This window comes from Spermophilus citellus (assembly GCF_964194105.1).
Source record: "Spermophilus citellus genome assembly, chromosome: 7".
Classification (NCBI taxonomy): domain Eukaryota; kingdom Metazoa; phylum Chordata; class Mammalia; order Rodentia; family Sciuridae; genus Spermophilus; species Spermophilus citellus.
In genome coordinates, this window is record NC_138188.1 from 163,957,166 (window position 1) to 163,976,640 (window position 19,475).

At 55.2% G+C, this 19,475-nt stretch overlaps 1 protein-coding gene across 1 annotated transcript; it reads left to right on the top strand.

Moving 5' to 3' along the window:
* The first annotated feature begins 1,607 nt into the window (after positions 1 to 1,607).
* PWP2 (PWP2 small subunit processome component) lies at positions 1,608 to 18,991 on the top strand. Its single transcript, XM_081301107.1, has 21 exons — positions 1,608 to 2,187; positions 2,918 to 3,030; positions 4,321 to 4,415; positions 4,709 to 4,808; positions 5,221 to 5,364; positions 6,818 to 6,953; positions 7,209 to 7,453; positions 9,538 to 9,681; positions 10,001 to 10,071; positions 10,490 to 10,626; positions 10,884 to 11,032; positions 11,127 to 11,274; positions 11,539 to 11,689; positions 12,453 to 12,633; positions 14,052 to 14,199; positions 15,043 to 15,151; positions 15,503 to 15,568; positions 16,586 to 16,804; positions 16,905 to 17,055; positions 17,205 to 17,279; positions 18,259 to 18,991. The coding sequence occupies exons 1-21, from the start codon at positions 2,170 to 2,172 to the stop codon at positions 18,443 to 18,445; spliced, it is 2,787 nt and encodes a 928-aa protein (XP_081157233.1). The 5' UTR covers positions 1,608 to 2,169; the 3' UTR covers positions 18,446 to 18,991.
* The last annotated feature ends 484 nt before the right edge of the window (positions 18,992 to 19,475 follow it).

The window sequence follows — 19,475 nt, forward strand, 5'->3', positions numbered from 1 at the left end:
CAGCTTGTAAATAAGTGTTGTATGTATTAAACCTTTTCCAGCTCTCCAAAGCGATGTATTTTTGTACATATGAAATAGTTCTCTGAATTCACCGGTACAGTGTGCTTAGAATTGAACTTGTCAACATCAGTGGGAGCAGAGGGTGGGGCCTTGGTTAACTTGAGAGATCAGGAGCCTCTTCAGCAAGGCTGACCACAGCAGGTGCCACGCTCAGGAGGCTGAGGGGACAGGGAGCACGGAGCCCAGAGTGAAGCCAAGCAACCGAGCAGTCATTTTCAGACTTCTGTACATTGGCGTTTAACTCATTCAGTTAAATAAAGGTGGTATGATTTTCCCCCCCTTTTCATTTTTTAGAAATTGGAGAAACGTGTAAAGAAGATATTCATATAAACTTGGTCAAACTAGGTAGGCAAATTAGAACTCCAGGCACTAAAGTCCAGGGTCTCCAACGAGTTTTTTTTTTTAATTATATATATAAAAATGATGCTTGGCTTGCCATCCTGCCCAGACCCTGAGCAAAGGTCTCTGTTGGCCTAGAGCCAAAAAAAAAAGGCCTTTTTGATATGCAGTTCCCCTGTTTACCTTCTGGGAGAGGGGCAGAATTCAGTGTCTAGTTTATTCTATTTCAGTTTTCTGGCGTCTGCTTTCTCAGGTTGAATTTTCTAATTCCATATATCTACAGGAGGAAAACAAAGGGGAGGTTCAAAATGTTTATGGTGTCTCCTTCTTCTTCTTTCTTTTTTTTTTTTTTTGTAGAGAGAGTGTGAGAGAGAGAGAGACAGAGAGAGAATTTTTAATATTTATTTTTTAGTTCTTGGCGGACACAACATCTTTGTTGGTATGTGGTGCTGAGGATCGAACCCGGGCCGGCTCGCATGCCAGGCGAGCGCGCTACCGCTTGAGCCACATCCCCAGCCCCATGGTGTCTCTTCTGATCTGGAAAATGAGTGAAACCAGTTTTCCCCAATCACTTAGAAGATCTTTAGCCAACTAAGATGAATGTTTTTTTTTTTTTTTTTTGACAAAAGAATGTCACTCAAAAAAAACAATAACAACAAGAAAAACATCTTTTGTCTCTTTAATTCACCATACGAGTAACCAAGAGGCTGTCACTGGATTTTTGTTGCAAGGTTTTGTGTTGAGGAGGCTGGTTTTGTTGAACAGTTGTGAAGCCTAATGGGATGTGTGTATCAAAAACAAAGAATACGTGGCCATTGTACAGAGAACCTGTGGAACGTGTAAGTGGAAAAGAAAACTGGTTATAATTTTTGTGAATTTCATGGGTTCTCCTATGATTGGAAAAATTATAACTCCTGATTCTCCTGTGGGAATATACTGTACCGAGATGGGTGACTTCTGCCTCAGCCCCGTGGGCGCCGGCCGGTGGGTTCCTGCATTACCGAGTCTGCGGTCCTGAGGCTGGAAATCCCATAAAGACACACAAAGCTTTATGCACTGTTTGTGTATAAAATAAATTGCATTTTAAAATGAAATAAACACCAGGTTTAATTTAAGATAAAAAGTTACGCTGCTTTTTCTGTAGCTGCGTCCGTCGCCGCGCTCCTGGCTCTACCGTCGCGGGTCAGGACAGGTGGCCAGGCGGCCCGCGGCGGCGGCGCCCCCCTGGACGGGGCGGGACTCGCTCCGCAGGTCGGGGTCCGCCCGAGCTTCCCAGGGAAAGTCACACCCTTCGGCGACACCGTTAGGCTGCAGCCACTGTATCAAACCGTTTAAAATGTAATAAAACTCTGAAAACACGCAGTTTGACAAACCGTGCTTCTCTGAACCCGCTTCCGGGCCGCGGTGCCTCGCGCTCTCGCCCTCCCGGCTCGGGGCCGCACGCTCCCAGCGCCTCGGAGGCCGAGGGAGGACGGCTGGCCGGGGGCAGCCCGCGCTGCGGCTCTGTAGGGCGCCGCTGCGTCCCGTCCCCAGGATCGGGCTGCCCACAAAGGGGCTGCCACTTATACCCGCGGCCTCGGCGCTGCGAGGCTCGGCGGGCGTCGGCCTCGGGACGCCCCCTAAGCGCGTGGCGGAACCCTCCCACGGCCCCCCGGAAGTGCGCGCGGCGGAAGTCGGCTTGGCTCCGCCCCGGAAGTGCATTCTGTGCACCCACCTTCGCAGGCCGGAACTCGGCGCTCGGACTGGGGCGCGGCACGTGTGGTGGCCGCGATGAAGTTCGCGTACCGGGTGAGCAGGACGGTGGGCGCGGGAACCCCTGGTCGGCCTGAGGGAGGGGGCGGCCGCGAGGCGGGGGAAGGCGGGGTCGCACTGTGCTCGTCCCCGTCCCTGCGAGCGCTCCCTGTGTCGCCGCCAGTCGCAGCCGGAGCAGGACCCAGCAGTGCAAACCAGGCGTGGCGGTGTGTCCCCGAGGCGTCGGGCCCCAACCCTGCGCGTCCCCACAGGGTCCGAGGGCCCTGGAACGGCGACAGATGGCCCTCCTGCCCACAGAGGCCGCCGCTCGGTGGTCCCCGGAAGCAGCCCCCCACCACCTTGCTAGTAGCCGCTGGGGTCGCTGTGTGTGCGCTGAGCCCCTCTAGACGGCGCGCGAGGTCCAGGTCTGCGGGGTTGACAGCATCTCCTGTACGGCCCGTGCTGTCATGTGACACTGTTGGGGGTGTCTTGCACCCTGCATGCTCCTCGCCCTGGTCCAACGTTGCAGCTTTATTCTCATGAAATGTGAATTCTGTCGCCTCCCCCTGGCAGAGGCCGCCGCCCCTCTTGGGAGCTTACCCTTTTGGGGGAGCCCTGAGGTCCTGAGGATTGGTTTTTCCGCTCCTGCCCAGGAAATGCCCCCGACGTGAGCAGGAATCCTGCAGCCTGGCCCTCGGTTTCATCTCTTGTCAAGTACCCTCACTTTGCCCTTCAGGGAGTTGAGACTATTTTTTTTGTTGTTAAGAAGGCTTTATTTTCCTTTCAGTTCTCAAATTTGCTGGGTACAGTTTATCGGCGTGGAAACTTAAATTTCACATGCGATGGAAATTCAGTTATCAGTCCTGTGGGGAATAGAGTCACAATATTTGACCTTAAGAAGTAAGTATGCTGAAGTGACATTAATAACAGTGGTAACCTGTGTGTGAAGGCAGCTGGCATCTTTCTCGCCTGCCTTTTGGGGCACACCCGTTAGTTAAGTGGCCTGAGACAGATCAAGGATTTAGTAGGGTCAGTAGTGGAACTGCCTGCCCAGTTCCTTGTTCTTTATTCTAGTGTCTTAGCTCAGCCCCTAATGTCTACAAGGCTGACATCATCTTTAATTGTGTCAGTAGCATGGGAAAGGACCCTGCCTCTCCTATGGAGGTACAGGCAGGTGGTATATGGCTCAGGGTTAGTACCTCCCCATTGGTGGAGGTGCCTCAGTTCTCTAAGGCCAGATGTTGGTTGGGGGAGCAAAGGCCATCTCAACCCCTGCTCAGAGGCCTCCCGAGTGGCCTTGCCTCCTAGTTTGATGGGCAGTCCCACGGTATCCAGTTCCAGTTTGGCAGCTGGAGACCATTTCTGGTTGCTCAGGTTTAAATGTTTCTTCTGAATACGTGCATAGTTCCCCTCTGTCTGATTACAGGCAGCACTCAGTTCCTTCCCAGAAGTGTTGGAAAGTCCTTGGGCCAACCCTCCACAATGGTCTGAGTGGCATCTTTTTCTTTCTGAGGCTGTTCCAAGTGGGTGACTCTGGGCCATGGTTTCTCCATCTGTAAGATGAGATGGCAGTGGTACCTGCTTTGCCTGCAGGCAGTAACTGGTGAAGGACGTCGCTGACCCCTGGGTCAGGTCGGCTGCTGTGTTGTTAGGACTGTTTTGTTTAAATAACATCTAGTGGGGGGCTCTCCAGAGTTAGGAGAACATGCTCACTAAGAATAAAACAACAGAACTAGAACCCAGCTCTGACACTTAGAGGCATACTCTGTCATTATTGCTAATTTTTTTGTTTTTTTGTTTCTTTGCATTTTCTTGTTTCTATAAAAACATGAGCAGTGTGCCAACATGTGGCTATTGTGGTGGGACCCTTTGATGGGCACTCAGCTTGTTTCCAGTTTCCTGACTTTGAACTGGTACAGAATCTAATTGGATATCAGTCTAGAGGCAAAGTTGATTGTAACCAAAACCTGTTTTTAAGGGTTTTATTTTAGTGTGTCTTGCCAAGCTTCTTCCAGGGACAGTGCCATTCCTTCTTCCTCTGTGGGGAGTGTGAGAGATGAACTCTGTGCAGAATCAGTGGCATGGAAACGAGGTCGTGTGGGGAGGGTTGGCTTCTGGTCTGAAGCCCGCCCTGTCTCCATTGTCTGATGACACAGACCCACTGCACAACGTGGTTTTTGTCTCTTTCAGCAACAAGTCTGACACACTACCCCTGGCCACTAGGTACAACATCAAGTGTGTGGGGCTATCCCCAGATGGCCGCCTCGCCATCATTGTTGATGAAGGTAAGAGGGTGGGAGGAAGGACTAGGGTGTGAAGGTGGCATAAAGCAAACACCAGGTCCGCTGAGGGTGGGCCAGGGGCTAAGACATCCACTGTACACTCCAGTGGGTCTCTAGGACAAACGTGTACCAAGGATGGGTTCTGCATCCTCTCTGGCCTCCCTGGGGCCAGAATTCTAGTCACACAGGGGCCATGGTTAGCACAGGACCTTGCTATGGTTTGACCTTGCAGATGAGGCTTGAGACTACTCTGGGGGTCCCCAAGTAGCTATAGGCTTGTACTTGGCCTCTTGCAGGGGGTGCTGCACTCCTGGTCAGCTTGGTCTGCAGGTCGGTGCTGCACCACTACCACTTCAAGGGCTCTGTGCACAGCGTCTCCTTCTCTCCGGATGGCAGGTAAGGGTGGCTGGATCGCCAGCCCACCTGCCTACTTCCTCCCACTCAGGCTCAAGGCGGTCACCTGGGCACATAGCCCAGAACCTAGCTCTGACACTTCAAGGCATACTCTGTCATCATTGCTAGTTTTTTTTTGTTGTTTGTTTCTTTCTTTGCATTTTCTTATTTCTATAAAAAATAAGCAGCGTGTGGCAGCAGTGGGCACAGGAACCCCTGATCTGTCTGAGGGTGGGGGCAGCCGCGAGGCAGAGGAAGGTGGGCTCTAGGTCCTCTAGCGTTGCTGGTGTCCTGCCAGCAGAAGGCTTGTGTTGCAGGATGCCACTTGGTTCTGTTTCTTCGTGTTCCCTCCCGCGGCCAAGCTGTGTCTTGAGGCTCTGTGGCATCAGGGCTGTCGTTGTTCTATCTCCTATAGAAAGTTTGTCGTCACAAAGGGCAGCCTCGCTCAGATGTACCATGCCCCTGGGAAGAAGCGAGAATTCAATGCATTCGTCCTAGACAAGACCTACTTTGGGCCATACGATGAGACCACATGCATCGACTGGACCGATGACTCCAGGTGGGGCTGAGGTGCCTTTGACCGGTCTCTAGCAAACAGCTTCCTTCTCACCCCCCAGGGTTGCATTTTGAAATGTCTTCACCTGAGCCTTGTGTGGTGTGGGTGTGGCCCACAGTATGAGGCCCCGGGCGGCTAGCTCCTGGTCAGGTCTGCAGTGATGTGGCATTTTATTACTAGAAATCAGACAACAGAATCTGGATCTTGGGGAGAAATGAGAATTAAGTTTCAGTCTGAGTCACCGCACACCCTAGGCAGCTGTGCTGCCAGGAGTTGGTGAGTGTCATGATGTGCAGGCTGACTGCCTGAGGCCCTGCCACAGCAAGTCTGTGTCCACAGCTGTTCCTGCTCCAGAGGTGACCAGGGAGTTCCTGGCCTCCTAAAGACAGTGTGCATTCGATTGGGTCAGCAGCTGGTAGAGGTGGCATGGCTTTTGTTCACAGGACCACCTTGTTCTGCACCCAGGACAGGCTTGCAGTGTGGGAGAATGCACCAAGCATGCTTGAGTGTCCTGTAGTGCCGGGTTTCTGTTCTCGAGTCTAAAAGACTCGGTCGGGGGTCACTCCAGTTAAACTGGGCTAACTGGGCTGCACAAAATAACCACACAAGAGATACAATACCTTTTTCTTTGGGTTTGCTGTGACGGCTCCTCTGACCTTAAGGGTCCGCAGAAAGAGAGAGAGAGCGAGAGCACGCGCTGATCCCTTTTATTGAGAAGCTATTCAAATGAGGCAGGGGCTCAGGTTTCAGGGGGCTGAGTATCTTCATGATGTCCAGTGTCATCAGGTTGACTGACACCTGGGTAGGCCACACCCAAGGGCACAGTAAGAGAAGGGGACACACACAAGGCACTTCCATGGAAGATTCTATCCTAAACAGGGCAAGGGGTTAGATTACAAAGGAACAGGTGAGCATAGCTCCACCCATGGGGCTGTAGCAAGACACACGCATGCACGAGACACTGACCCTCGCACCCAAGAAGGGAGGGGAAAGCTCTGTCACCTTTCTGTGACTGAGCACCTCAGCACCCAGCCAGGGAGTGTGACTCAGTCACGTGTAAGGATGGTTTCCCACACTGTGGGTCAGGCTTGGGCAGGTGTACCTTGTGGCTGTCCTCCTTCCACCAAGGGCCACTAAGTCCTATGCGTACGGCTATTTGTGCCATATATAGAGTGCACTGGAATTGCGTCTTGGCTGCACCTGGAAGGTGTAAGGAGGTGGCCTCCCAGGAAAGGCACATGATGGGTGCAACAGCTCCAGAGAGGAGACAGGACTGCTTTGGGATGCCTTTCCTGTGCCCACAGGCACCCGAGCCACCTCTCAGTCCCTCACAGGGGATCAGGTGGTCTCTGCACAGCTCATGTTGGAGGGCAGATGAGTCTCCATTGCCATGGACTGCTGTGGTGGTAGTGGCACTTGGTCACAAATGCTGAGGAGCTGTGTGGTCTTGTTCCAGGTGCTTTGTGGTTGGAAGCAAAGACATGTCTACCTGGGTGTTTGGAGCTGAACGCTGGGACAACCTCATCTACTACGCACTGGGGGGACATAAGGATGCCATCGTGGCCTGTTTCTTCGAGTCCAACAGCCTGGATGTATGCCCTGGGCCCCAGATCCCTAGGCCAGCAGTGATGGCGGAATGCCCTGGGGCAGGCTGCAGGTCCTTCTTCCCTGAGCTGCTGCTTGGCTGTCCTAATTGTCGGGAAGACCTTTAGGGTTGCAGTTCTGAGGGGCCTTGAGTGGAACTGTGCCCAGAACCTAAGCGGGAGAGGGGGTTCTTGGTGTAGAGGCTTGTGGCTGGCCTGGGTCAGGTTGGTTGGCTCAGTCCCAGCCATGTGCTTCCCTTGCAGCTGTACTCACTCAGCCAGGATGGAGCCCTGTGTGTGTGGCAGTGTGACACACCCCCAGAGGGCCTGAGGCTGAAAGCCCCCACAGGCTGGAAGGCAGATCTGCTGCAGCGAGAAGAGGCGGAGGAGGAGGAGGAGGAGGAGGAGGAGGAAGAGGAGGAGAGACAGAGAGAGATCACCATTCGGGGGAAGGCCACACCTGCTGAGGAGGAGAAGAAGGGAAAAGTGAAGTACTCACGTCTGGCCAAGTAGGTCTTGAGGGCAGTGGTGGCCTTGGTGTGGTACTTGTGTGGTGGTGGCATCTCCTACCCTCAGATGTAAACATGGGTTTCACATGGAGGTCCAGAGAACAGACCTTTGTCTGGATCCCGGTTTGGGACCCCATGAGTACTTGTGGTGTTGAGACCATGCCCAGGACCTAGAGCCCCGGCCTGCCTTAGTGACCTGGGGCAGGACATAGAGGCGGGGCAGAGAGGGAGGTGTGCCTGAGAATGCTGTGGCTTTGCCAGCCCCCACACTGCTCAGTGCAGGTGAGCCTTCCTCTGCCTCGGGGACAAGGGGTCCGTGGTGCACTCAGCATGAGCTGGGCTGAGGTGATGAGGTATGAGACGAAGGCGAGGAGGACGCACTGGTAGACGTTGGCTGGGTGTGAACGGTGGGTTCTCTGGCTCCTGTCCCCTGGAGCTCTGGGCTACCCCTCTTCCAGGCATACCACACTCTCCTGCTTCATGATTAGCACCCACCCAGTCAGCCATTCAGATTGGGGTGGGTTGGTTAGGTCACTACTCTCACAGTTGTGAACATCCCTGCATCGGCTGGGCTGGGCAACTCCACGCACTTCATTTTCTCTAGCAGCACACCCAGGTGGGTGACCAGGACCTCACAGACTAGGGTTGTGGCCTCCAAACTAGGTCTGTTGGGTGGCTGAGAAACTGTCCTAGAGTCAGGGTACAGGGCATAGGTAGGTTGTGGGCACTTGAGGACCATGCATCACCTGTAACCTGCCCTGTTGTGATTTTACTAGCCTAGATGCCTCCATTCAGCAGTTACTTTGGCCTGGACCTATTATCTGTCTAGTGAGGCTCCCTCCCAGTTGAGAGGCAGGCAGAATGAGAGATGCACAGTGGTAGTGTGGCTGTGTGGGATGGCAGGTGGCCTCATGCTAGGCCATGGGGTGGGGGTGTCCATGTTCAGTTCTGTTCTGGGAGGTTCCCTGGCTTGAAGGGGAGTGGACCTTGGGGAGTGACAAGGGCAGGACCTTGGGGCTGGGGCAGCCGGACTAGACTGGCCTTGGAGGTGCCGGGCTAAGAGGGAATTTAGGATGTGAGAGGTGGGAGCGTGCTGGGCCGTGGGCAGGCGGAGGTGGAGATGGGGGAGCAGGTCTGGCTGGACTTTGGGTGCCCGTGGGAGTCTCAGAACAGTGCAGCTGGAGTGAGGAGTTGGGTGAGGACTGAAGGAGACCCCAGGAAGGAGGAGCTGCAGGGCACTGTCCAGTGAGGGTCACTCACTGGAGGGACTGCAGTCACCAGTGTAGAGTGCGGGGGATGGCCCTTTTGGCATCAGTCACCTTAAGAGGGAAAGGTGAGGACAGCTGTGCTGTGCATATGTGGAGCCAGGAACGGGTTAGATCACAGAGAGCCAGAGGTGTCATCAGGGTCACCTTGGTTATACGGGCAGGAAGTGATGGGCACCTATCCCCTGCCTCCCTGTAGGTGATGTTCCCTGTGAACACCCTACCCTCTTTGGCAAGGGGCAGGAGGGGAGACCATCTAAGAGGCATTGTTTACTTTTGTGTTGTTGTGACCAAAATACCTGTCAAGGATCACCTCCAGGAGGAGAAGTGTGTTTTTGGTTCATGATATCAGAGGTCTCAGTCCATAGATGGCTAATTCCATTGTTCTGGGTCCATGGTGAGGCAGCAGCATCACGGTGGAAGGGCCCAGCAGAGCAGAGCTGCTCAGCTGCTGGCTAGGTCAGGAAGCAGAGTGGGGCCAAGGCTGCAGGGAAGAACAGGCACCCTTCCAGGGGCCCCTTCTCCAGACATACCACCCTCTCCTGCTACACGATTAGCACCCAGTCAGCCATTCAGACTGGGGTGGGCTGGTTAGGTCACTGCTCTCACAGTCCAGTAGTGAATATCCCTGCATTGGCTGGAGCTTTTGGGGGACACTTCATATCCACACAATCAGAGGTGTCTTGGTCCTGAGCTCAGATCATAGCTGAGTGAGCCGGTGCCCAGGTGCAGCCGGGGTGTGGCCATCTGAGGTGAGCAGGGTGATCTGCCAGCTAGGTCCATGGTCCTCCTTCTACAGTACTCCACCTATCAATCCAGGTACTTCTTCAATAAAGAAGGAGACTTCAACAGCGTGACAGCTGCAGCATATCACAAGAAGATTCGCCTCTTGGTCACAGGTTTTGCTTCTGGAATCTTCCATCTGCATGAGCTCCCAGAATTCAACCTCATCCACTCACTGAGGTGAATCCTCTGCTCACTGGGCTTTCGTGCACCTGCCCCGGGGCTTAGTGATTGCTGGGAGGCCATCAGGGAGCCTGCTACAGTCCCCGGGGTGGCTCCCACCAGCCTGTAGCCTGTGTTGTGGCCCTGGATTTTGGTCTGGGGGGGGGGGATTATTCTTTATCCTTGGTTTTTCTCTTCTGTTCTTCATCTTTGAAACGGAAAAAAATTAAAATACTAGTTCCACAAGTGAGTGCGGTTGAGGATGCTGCAGGGAGAGGGGCGGCCCTGGGTCGACGGGCACTCCTCTGCTCATCTCTTCTTGCCCTTTTCTGCTCAGCATCTCAGATCAGAGGATCACTTCAGTTGCCATCAACAGCTCTGGGGACTGGATTGCCTTTGGCTGCTCAGGTTTGTTTCCATGCCGAGCTGTAGACATCGAATGTCCTAGAAAAGTCTGCCAGAGGACCATTGAGGTCCCTCGGTGTCGTGGGCTACAGGCCATGGCTGTGAGCAGAACAGCTCCTCAGGGGCTTATGTGGCCAGGAGAGTGATTTCCAGGGTGATTGCTCCTCTCCAGTCTGGGGCCTGGGGTTTCTTGTCTGACTTGTGGTCCTGCCCACAGCTCTCCTTGAATGGCCTCTTGGCCTCAGTCTCTCAGTCTGCAGTCGTGGCTAGTGGCCTGCACTCCAGCCACCTGCCAGGCAGGGGCTGCTCTCTGCCCTGGTCCTCGGGTCTGTGCTGTGTGCAGTGCCTATGAACAGGGCAGTCCAGCCCCAGCTGATCTGGGGTCAGGATCAGTCAGGGACTTGTGGCCCTGTACCCACAGGCCTTGGCCAGCTGCTGGTATGGGAATGGCAGAGCGAGTCCTATGTGCTGAAGCAGCAAGGCCACTTCAACAGCATGGTATCTCTGGCCTACTCCCCGGACGGGCAGTATATCGTCACTGGTGGGGACGACGGCAAGGTGGGCATTGGCCAGCACTGGAAGCAGGCAGCTGGGTGGGCCTTCATCCATGCAGAGCTGTGGGTGGCTCCTGCTGGCTTCTGAAGACTGGGGACATGTACAGGAATTTGAATGGCGAGGGCTGGGGTGTCCCTGTGTCCCCATTCCTGCCCCAGCTGGGTCTGAGGTAGCCAGGTGCTTGCTTCTCTGCCTCAGGCTTCGCTCACCTGGAGGCAGGTGGCTGGCTGTGCTCACACTGTCCCTCGGTCCCACTGCAGGTCAAGGTGTGGAACACCCTCAGTGGCTTTTGCTTCATCACTTTCACGGAACACTCCAGTGGGGTCACTGGTGTGGCATTTACTGCCACCGGCTTTGTCATCGTGACCTCTTCCCTGGACGGCACCGTGCGTGCCTTCGACCTCCACAGGTGATGGCCTCTGCCGTGGGTGTGGCTGCCCACGTACAGGCGAGGGTGTCTGACACTGGCCTGTAATGCCAGCCGGGGGCTCCTTTCCCCACAGGTACCGGAACTTCCGCACCTTCACATCTCCGCGCCCCACCCAGTTCTCCTGTGTGGCCGTCGACTCAAGTGGGGAGATCATCTCTGCCGGGGCCCAGGACTCCTTTGAGATCTTTGTGTGGTCCATGCAGACGGGCAGGCTCCTTGACGTAAGTGCCTGTGTGTGCAGTGCCTATGAACAGGGCAGTCCAGCCCCAGCTGACCTGGGGTCAGGATCAGTCAGGGACCATGCCCTGATGGGGAAGGGGCCACCCTGGTCTGGCCCCCAGAGCACTGGCATGCTGGCTGGGGACGTGGGGCCCTCTCCTGCAGGCCTGGCAGAGGGCAGAGGTGGAGCTGGTCTCCCTCTCACGTGTGGTGTGGAGCTCTTGGAGCACTGTGTCGGCCCTTCTCACACCTCTGTGCCTCTGTAGGTTTTGTCTGGCCACGAGGGGCCCATCAGTGGTCTGTGTTTTAATCCAATGAAGTCCATCCTGGCCAGTGCCTCCTGGGACAAGACGGTGCGCCTGTGGGACATGTTCGACAGCTGGAGAACCAAGGAGACGCTGACCCTCACGTCGGATGGTGAGCTGCAGCTGGGGTTGGCAGACAGTGACCGGGGGCCAAAGTGTGTCTTGCTCTGGTCTAGCTCTGGTCTCATCTCATCCCTCTGCCTGCCTGGCTCTTGGTTGTGTGTGTGACATGAGCCTAGCAGGTGAGAAGAATAGCCCAGACCCCGCAGTGCAGGGCAGCCCTGAGGCTGACGGTGCTTAGCCAACACTGGGCGGCAGTGCTTCTAGCATCACGCCCCTGGGGCTGGGGGGTTCAGCTGGGCTCCCAGTCTGCTGCGCACAGGGCTCCCAGGAGCAGCTGCTCCCCCTGCTTTCTAGAGTTGCCGCTGTGCTTGACCAGTCAGTGGCTGGTGCACTGCTGATGCGCCTGGGATTGAGCCCGCTGTGGGGGTGCCTGACCACCCCTCATTTTTCCTGAATCAGGCCTTAGGCCCTGCTTCACCCCCCACCCCTAGTCCAGGCTCAGCAACTGCAGCCCTCACTACATGTCCTCTCTGCACTTGGCCTGTCCATTTACCCCTGAGTGGTCTTTCTGTGACTCAGCTGCCAGCCTCACCTCTGGCCAGTCCAACCTGATCCGGGGTCCTGGGGGTCTCCCTGTCCCCTCCAGCTTGTTCCCAGCCAGGGTGTGCAATTCCCTTGCCTGCTGGCGTTGGCACCTCCCTTGGGGGGAGCTTCCTGTGCACTAGAGGGGCTGTGGGTCTCCTCGGGTGTGGAGCATGGCCTGTCTGCCAGCTGGGGGTCTTTCTCAGAGCCTGAGGCTTGTTTCTCTCTAGCTCTAGCTGTGACTTTTCGGCCTGATGGTGCAGAGCTAGCTGTGGCCACGCTAAACTCACAGATCACCTTCTGGGACCCTGAGAACGCGATACAGACGGGTTCCATCGAAGGCAGACATGACCTCAAGACAGGCAGGAAGGAGCTGGACAAGATTACGGCCAAGCACTCGGCCAAGGGCAAGTGAGTGCCAGCAGGGCACAGGCCAGAGCTGCTTCGCACGCTCCTGTTGGCTTGTCAGCTTGTAGGGACTGGTGGTTTCTGAGGCCTTCCCCCAACCAGGACCCTGGGACCAAGTTCCTACAGCCACTTCTTTGTGGGTGGGGGGGTACCAAGGATTGAACTCAGAGACAACCACTGAGCCACACTCCCAGCCCTATATTGTATTTTATTTAGAGACGGGGTCTCACAGAGTTGCTTAGCATGTCACTGTTGCTAAGGCTGGCTTTGAACTCGTGATCCTCCTGACTCAGCCTCCCAAGCCGCTGGGATTACAGGCCTGCACCACCACACCCAGCCCTACAGCCACTTTCTTTCTGGTGTAATTCTTAGTTCTTGAGAGTGCTACTGCAGGAGAAAGGGGTTGGGGAGGCCGTCTTGATTTGCTGAATGTGAATGTGCATAGCCCAAAGTCTGAACCAACTCCAAACTTCCCTCTCTCCAATGATGTCATCAGCCTGGTGTTTAAAACAAAAAGGCCCAAAGCTGCCCTGCACGAGAGCAGACCCAGCCTCTGTACACCAGCTGCCTTCCAGGTGCTTGGCAGGCATCCGCCAGGCCTGGTTCTGTGTTGGTGGGGAACCACCAGGCTGTTTCTGCAGTGGCTGCCCCGTTTTGCATTCCCACCAGTTAAGCACCAGGTCCCTTTTCCCTGTGTTGTCACCAACGTCCTTTCCTTAGACAGAGCCGGTCTGCTCGGGTGCGTCGGTGTCCAGAGCCCGTATTCCTCTGCCCAGCAGAGGTGGTGCGCTTGCTGGCTCTGCCCTCTGTGGAGGAGGGGTGGGACCTTGGTGTGTACTCACGGGTGTCTACTGAGCTGTGGTGGTTCTTCCTGTTTGGCATGAAGCCTTTGCGGGTGGGGATTTGCAGATACCTTCTCTTCTGAGTTGTTTTACTTTTTGTGGTGGTGTCACAAATTTGGGTGGCATCCAGTTTTTTTCTTTTCTTTTTTTTTTCTGCTGTCCCTTGTTCTTTTAGTGTCATATCTCAAAAACCGTTGCTGTCCCAAGGCCATTTTTCCCTGTTTTTGGCACCCAGGGCAGTCAGGGCATAGCTGCTGCTTTTTGCAGACCTACCAAGGGGCTGTGGGAGAACTGGAGGTGGGCGGGTGACTATATGTGCCAATATGGACCTGGTTTTAGCCACGTGGTCCTGTTCTGCCTCCTGGCAGATGTATTTGGTTCTCTCCTGACAGAGTGGGTGCACACACTGCTGGAGGCCGTGGGTGTGAGAGTCTTACGTAAGGTCAGGCAGGGAGCCTCAGAGGCGTTGGAGAGGAGAGAGGGCTCCCCTTTGGGGACGCTGGTATGGGGTTCTGACTTCTTCAGAGCTGCACGTCAAGAGGCCTGGTGTGAGTCTGAGTGCCTTTATTCTCTGCCCAGGGCCTTCACCACTCTGTGCTACTCTGCAGACGGCCAGAGTATCCTGGCGGGGGGCATGTCCAGGTTTGTGTGCCTTTACCACGTCCGGGAGCAGATCCTGGTGAAGCGGTTTGAGCTCTCCTGCAACCTCTCTCTGGACGCCATGGAGGTGAGCAGTTGTGTGGGCCCTGACATAGGTGCTTCTGACAACCTGGGCCCCAGCCAAGCTGTGAGGTCAGCACTAACATACAGCTGTGACTGGCTGAGCGGTTCCTGAGCCACATGCCTGCAGTACCTGCCAGGGCCTGACACTTTCCCCACTTTTAGAGTTTGACCCCCACCTGAGCGGGTGGCCAGGGCTGGAGTGCCCAGTGCACTGGCTTGGGCCATACACTAAGCCCTATAAGGGAAGGAGTGGGGGTGGAAGGTGCTGGTGGGCTGCCTGCACCTGGGCCATCTGTCTGGTTGCAGTGTGGGAGGGCTCTTCCTCCACTGCCCATGGGTGCCTGCTCTCTGCACACCTCAGACTGTGGTCCAAGTCGCTCCTCGTGCCCTGGTCTCTCAGGAGTGCAGGATGTGGACTGAGGAGAACCGAGGCCTCTGGGCAGAGTTGAGGGCCTTCTGTGGTACCAGAAGCCACCCTCCTGCTCCTGAGAAAGTGTCCACATTTCCCTCGGGGAGCAGCTGCCCTCATGTGCAAGCAGATGTCCGCTGTGGGCGAGGGCCTGTTCCTGTAATGGTGGCAGTGGTGTCCAGTGTGCAAGGGTGAGTGGGACTCCTACACTCAGCTCCAGTGGCCTCCACCTGCGCTTTGTGCAGCCAGCCCTGAAGGAAGACTGGGGACCAGGAACAGCACCCCTTGGCCTTGTCCTGTGTTCTCAGGGCCCACTTGTGGTCTGGTCTCCATTCCACTCATGGCTAGAGGCTCGTCCACTGTGGGCGGCTTGTCTGCTTGGCACACAAGCAAGAGAGGGAGATGAGGAGAAGGTGTTCATGGCTTTTGCTGTTCTAGGAATTTCTGAATCGAAGAAAGATGACGGAGTTTGGCAACCTGGCGCTCATTGACCAAGATGCCGGGGAAGAGGACGGGGTTGCTATTCCGTTGCCAGGTGTGAAGAAAGGTGAGCAGAGGTCCCCTTCTGTGTCTTGCCTGTCGCCTGGTCTTCTTTGTGGCAGTGTTTCTGCTCTCTTGGTTGGGGCTGCAGTTTACGGAGTCAGCAGTTACCGCATCTTGGTGTCTTGCTGGATGGGTGGTGGGGGGGGTGCCTGGGGAAGACCCAGCAGGTGGGGTGCTGGTGCCATCATCCCTGCCGGGCACAAAAGACTGTCCTGTGAGTTACTGCACGCAGCTATGCCACTCTGCCCTGTTGGGGTACAGGGTGGATCAGGGGTTCCTGTGCATCTTCTGATTACTGGGGAGCAATGTGAATGTACTTGCTCCCCAGTAACTGCAGTTGTTCTTTTCTTCCCAGGTGACATGAGCTCTCGCCACTTTAAACCTGAAATCAGAGTGACTTCACTGCACTTCTCTCCCACTGGTGAGCCCTGAGTGAAGGGTTGTTGGTCCCAATGTGTCATGACCTGTGTTCCCAGGGACAAGGTCAGTCAGAGCTGCCCTCAGGCTCTGCACTGCACTCTGTCCCTTACAAGTGGGAATGTGGTGATGAACCCTGCTGCCATGTGGTCTCCTTGTCCCTGAGAAGGGACTGCTATTGAGAGCTCCTGCCCCAGGCACATTAAGCTTTGATATGTGGTGGCTCAGGGCCATCCTGGGAGGTGGCCTCCTCAGGCCTATTAAGCGCACTCAGGCGTGCAGGAGGGTCCATCTGGGCCTTTCAGGAACACGTGGTCCCCTTGGGCAGAGCAAGGTGAGGATCATCAGCCAGCGCTTTCCAAAATGGATGAAGCAAAAAAGCCAGGTGCAGAACCACTCATGAGCCTTGCATCCTGTGAACCAGAGGACCCCAGGGCCACTTCTGCCCAGCCACCTAGGGGTTTTTTTTTTTGGTAATGGGATTGAACTCAGGGTGCTTAATCATTGAGCCGCATTTCCAGTATGGTTTTATATTTTATTTAGAGACAGGGTCTCACTGAATTGCTAAGTGCCTTGCTAAGTTTCTGAGGCTGGCTTTGAAATCAACAATCCTCCTGCTTCAGTCTCCACAGTCGCTGGCATGACCAGCATGCACCACCACACCCAGCCAGCACCCTAGTTTTGTAGCTCAGGTTTTCCTGAGACAAATCACTTGTGATCGTGTCCCAGGCACTGTGCAGCTACAGCAGGGACCATTTGGCTTCTCTCATACTGAAAAGTTTACAGGCTCCTGGTGCAAGCAGAGGGAACAGGCACGTGTGTCCTTGCTCACGTGTGCAGGCAGTAGGCCTGGGGTGCCGTCCAACAGGGTGACCCAGGCAGTTCCTTCCCCGGGGCAGGGTGGCAAAAGGAAGATGTCCCAGTGCCCTCCTGCACTTCGGTGTTTGGACTGTGAGCATATATTTAACATCTTGCCTTTCTTTTAAAGATTGAGAAATCTCTTTCACTCTTCATCCCCCAGGGCGCTGCTGGGCAGCCACCAGCACAGAAGGGCTCCTCATCTTCTCCCTGGATGCCCAGATGCTCTTCGACCCATATGAGCTGGACACCAGCATCACCCCTGGGCGGGTACGGGAGGCCCTGCACCAGCAGGAGTTCACTCGGGCCATCCTTATGGCCTTCCGGCTCAACGAGAAGAAGCTGGTACAAGAAGTCCTGGAGGCCGTGCCGCGGGAAGACAGTGAGCAGGGGCCTGGTCAGGTGGAAGCTCAGGGGCCCGAGGTGTTGCTCTCTTTGCTACTTTGGTTCGTCACAGAATAAGCGTAGCTTTTCTTTTGCAGTTGAAGTTGTCAGTGCTTCTCTTCCTGAGCTGTATGTAGAAAAGGCACTTGAGTTTTTAGCTTCCTCATTTGAAGTGTCTCGTCACCTTGAATTCTACCTCATATGGACACAGAAGTTGCTCATGTCCCATGGACAGAAGCTGAAGCCCAGGTATGCTGGGCTTCCCTGCTGTTGGTGTGACCTTTCACATGGCCAGCTGATCCTGGTGGTGATGGGGGCTTTGTGTTCAGGAGCAGCATGCACTGGGCCTGGTGTTGCCCCCCAGTAACCACCGCACTCTGAGGGTGTCTCCTTTCCAGTGCAGGGCGGCTGCTGCCTGCCGTCCAGTTCCTTCAGAAGAGCCTTCAGCGGCACCTGGATGATCTGGCAAAGCTGTACGTGCGGGGCTGGCGGTAGGGTGGGGTTCGAGCTCTTGTCGTGGGTTCTGTGCCTGGGACTGCTCCCTGCACCACCTGACCTGGGCACAGAAGGTTCCAGTGTTGGAGAGTGTGCCACCCATGCTGGGTTTGAAGCACAGCTTTGGTGCAGCTGGTGCTAAAGGAGCTGAGCCAGAGAAGGGGTGTTCCTGAGGTGCAGCTTGAACCTCCAACCTCAGGGCATTTGTCACAGTCCTAGGACGGGGTTGTCTGTTCTGGATTTGCATGTCTCCTGCATGAGCAGTAGGAGCTGGCTGGTGACAGGGTGCCTGGTGTTGATAAGAGTGTATCTAAGGGGCTTGGACGGTGCCTAGACACTGAAGGTACTCTGCAAGGCCACCCCTTCTGCTTAGACAACCTGACTGCATCTCCCAGCTTGCCCTGACAGGATGTCTGCTTCTCTTTGGTGCCCATCTGGGCTGGTGACAGGTCTGTTCCCTGCCCTGTCTGGGTCCCTGGGCCAACGCTGGAGTCTAGTCCCAGTGGTGTTCTATCCTTGAGCTGTCCCTCGTCTTTATAATGGGGCTCAGTCTAGAACAGGCCCTTCCTCCAGATGCCTCTGCTTCCTTGGCATCAAGGCTTCCCTGCAGGAAGGCTGGGGCTTTAGGGTGCCATTCCTCATCTGGTGGCTTGTTGCTGATTTGCTGGTGTGCTCCAACTTGTGAGTCTGGGGGAGGACCCTGCTAGCCACCCGTTGCCCCGGTGATCCTTCACGGAGTCGGTTTGCTATCTTCCTGGGAGCTGTTGGTGTCAGGAATGTGTGATGTGACCAATTGACTTTCTAAATGACCAGTGCGAGGGCCTGGCAGGGAGGCCATTCGTTTGGGCAGAACCCAGATCTGGGCAGGGAGGGCAGAGGATCCTGTGGAGCAGGTGGGCTGGGGTGCTGGTGGAGTGGAGCTGATGCCTGTACTGACGTGATGCCCTGTACCCACAGCTGTGACTGGAACCGCTACAACCTGCGGTATGCTCTGGCCATCTCCAAGCAGCAGGGTGTGAAACGCCCCCTGGACCTGCCGGGAGTTGAGGATGATGGGGAAGCATCCGATGAGGACAGTCTGAACCTGCTAGGAGGGGCTGGAGATGAGCCCAGTGCCACTGCGGCTCCTGATTGTCTTGGTTGAGACCTTCCAGAGGGATGGAACCTCCTGTCACCTGGGCCCAGGACATGGGAGTGCATCCAAAGTGCTGGGATGTTGTCATGGGGTCTCCCTTTTCCGTTGAGAAGCACACAGCCCATCAGGACAGCGAGCCAACCTGCTAGCACCCAGGCAGGCACTTGGGTGCCATGGGCCAGGATCCCTCAGTGAGGACTTTCTAACATTGCCTTCACGAAATGTAAATAGGTTCGTGTTTGTGGACTCATATAAACTTAATGGGAGTTATTTATATTTTTAATACAAAGTTCTAAAGATAAACTTGGGATTAGAAACATGAGATTCTGGAAATGTGTTAATATACTGTTAGTGGGTATGAGAAGCTGAACGGCATGCCCGGGATGAGGCAGGGAAGGCAGGGCAAGTGGCCGCCTGCCTGGACCTGTGATCTGGTGATCTGTCTGCACAGGTCAGGGCAGGGAGCCCCTCAGAACGCTGACATTGGAGGGTGTACATGGGGGAGCTCTCTCAGAGCTGCTGTGCCAGCCTGCACGACCACACAGTGCCACCCCCGACTAGCACAGGACACAAAACAAAATACAGACACAACTTACCTTTACACAAGCTTCAGGACGGCTTCCCTGGCTCTCAGCCTCAGGTTCCCAAAAAGGGAGAGCAAGAGAAAGTCGCGAGAGGCTGGCGACAGAGCAAGCGAGCACGTTCAGAAGTCAGCTTTTCTTGGGGAGACACTGTTCTTAGAAGGTTCCATCCATAAAAGGGCAGAAAGGGGTAGGATTTCAAGGGAACAGGTGAGTGTAACTCAGCGCCAGGGGCACTCCTACAAAGAAGACAGTCTTGCTGTCCAAGCTGGGTCAATGCCCAAGCCACAACAAATGTGGTCAGAGACTGGTGCATCAGGCCTGGAAGGCGTGGTCATTTAAAGCTGCAGCTCCCCACATATTTCCCCTTCTTTGAAAAAGCAGGTGATGAGTCACTATCTCGAGTCCCTGGATTCTTGTCCTGAAGGCACGACATCCTATGATTACAACACAAGAGA

Excerpts from the sequence above, each read along its gene's own strand:
- PWP2 (XM_081301107.1), top strand. Across the intron at positions 6,954-7,208 it reads TCGAGTCCAACAGCCTGGAT|CTGTACTCACTCAGCCAGGA; the intron begins GTATGCCCTGGG and ends CTTCCCTTGCAG. Across the intron at positions 17,280-18,258 it reads CTGGATGATCTGGCAAAGCT|CTGTGACTGGAACCGCTACA; the intron begins GTACGTGCGGGG and ends CTGTACCCACAG.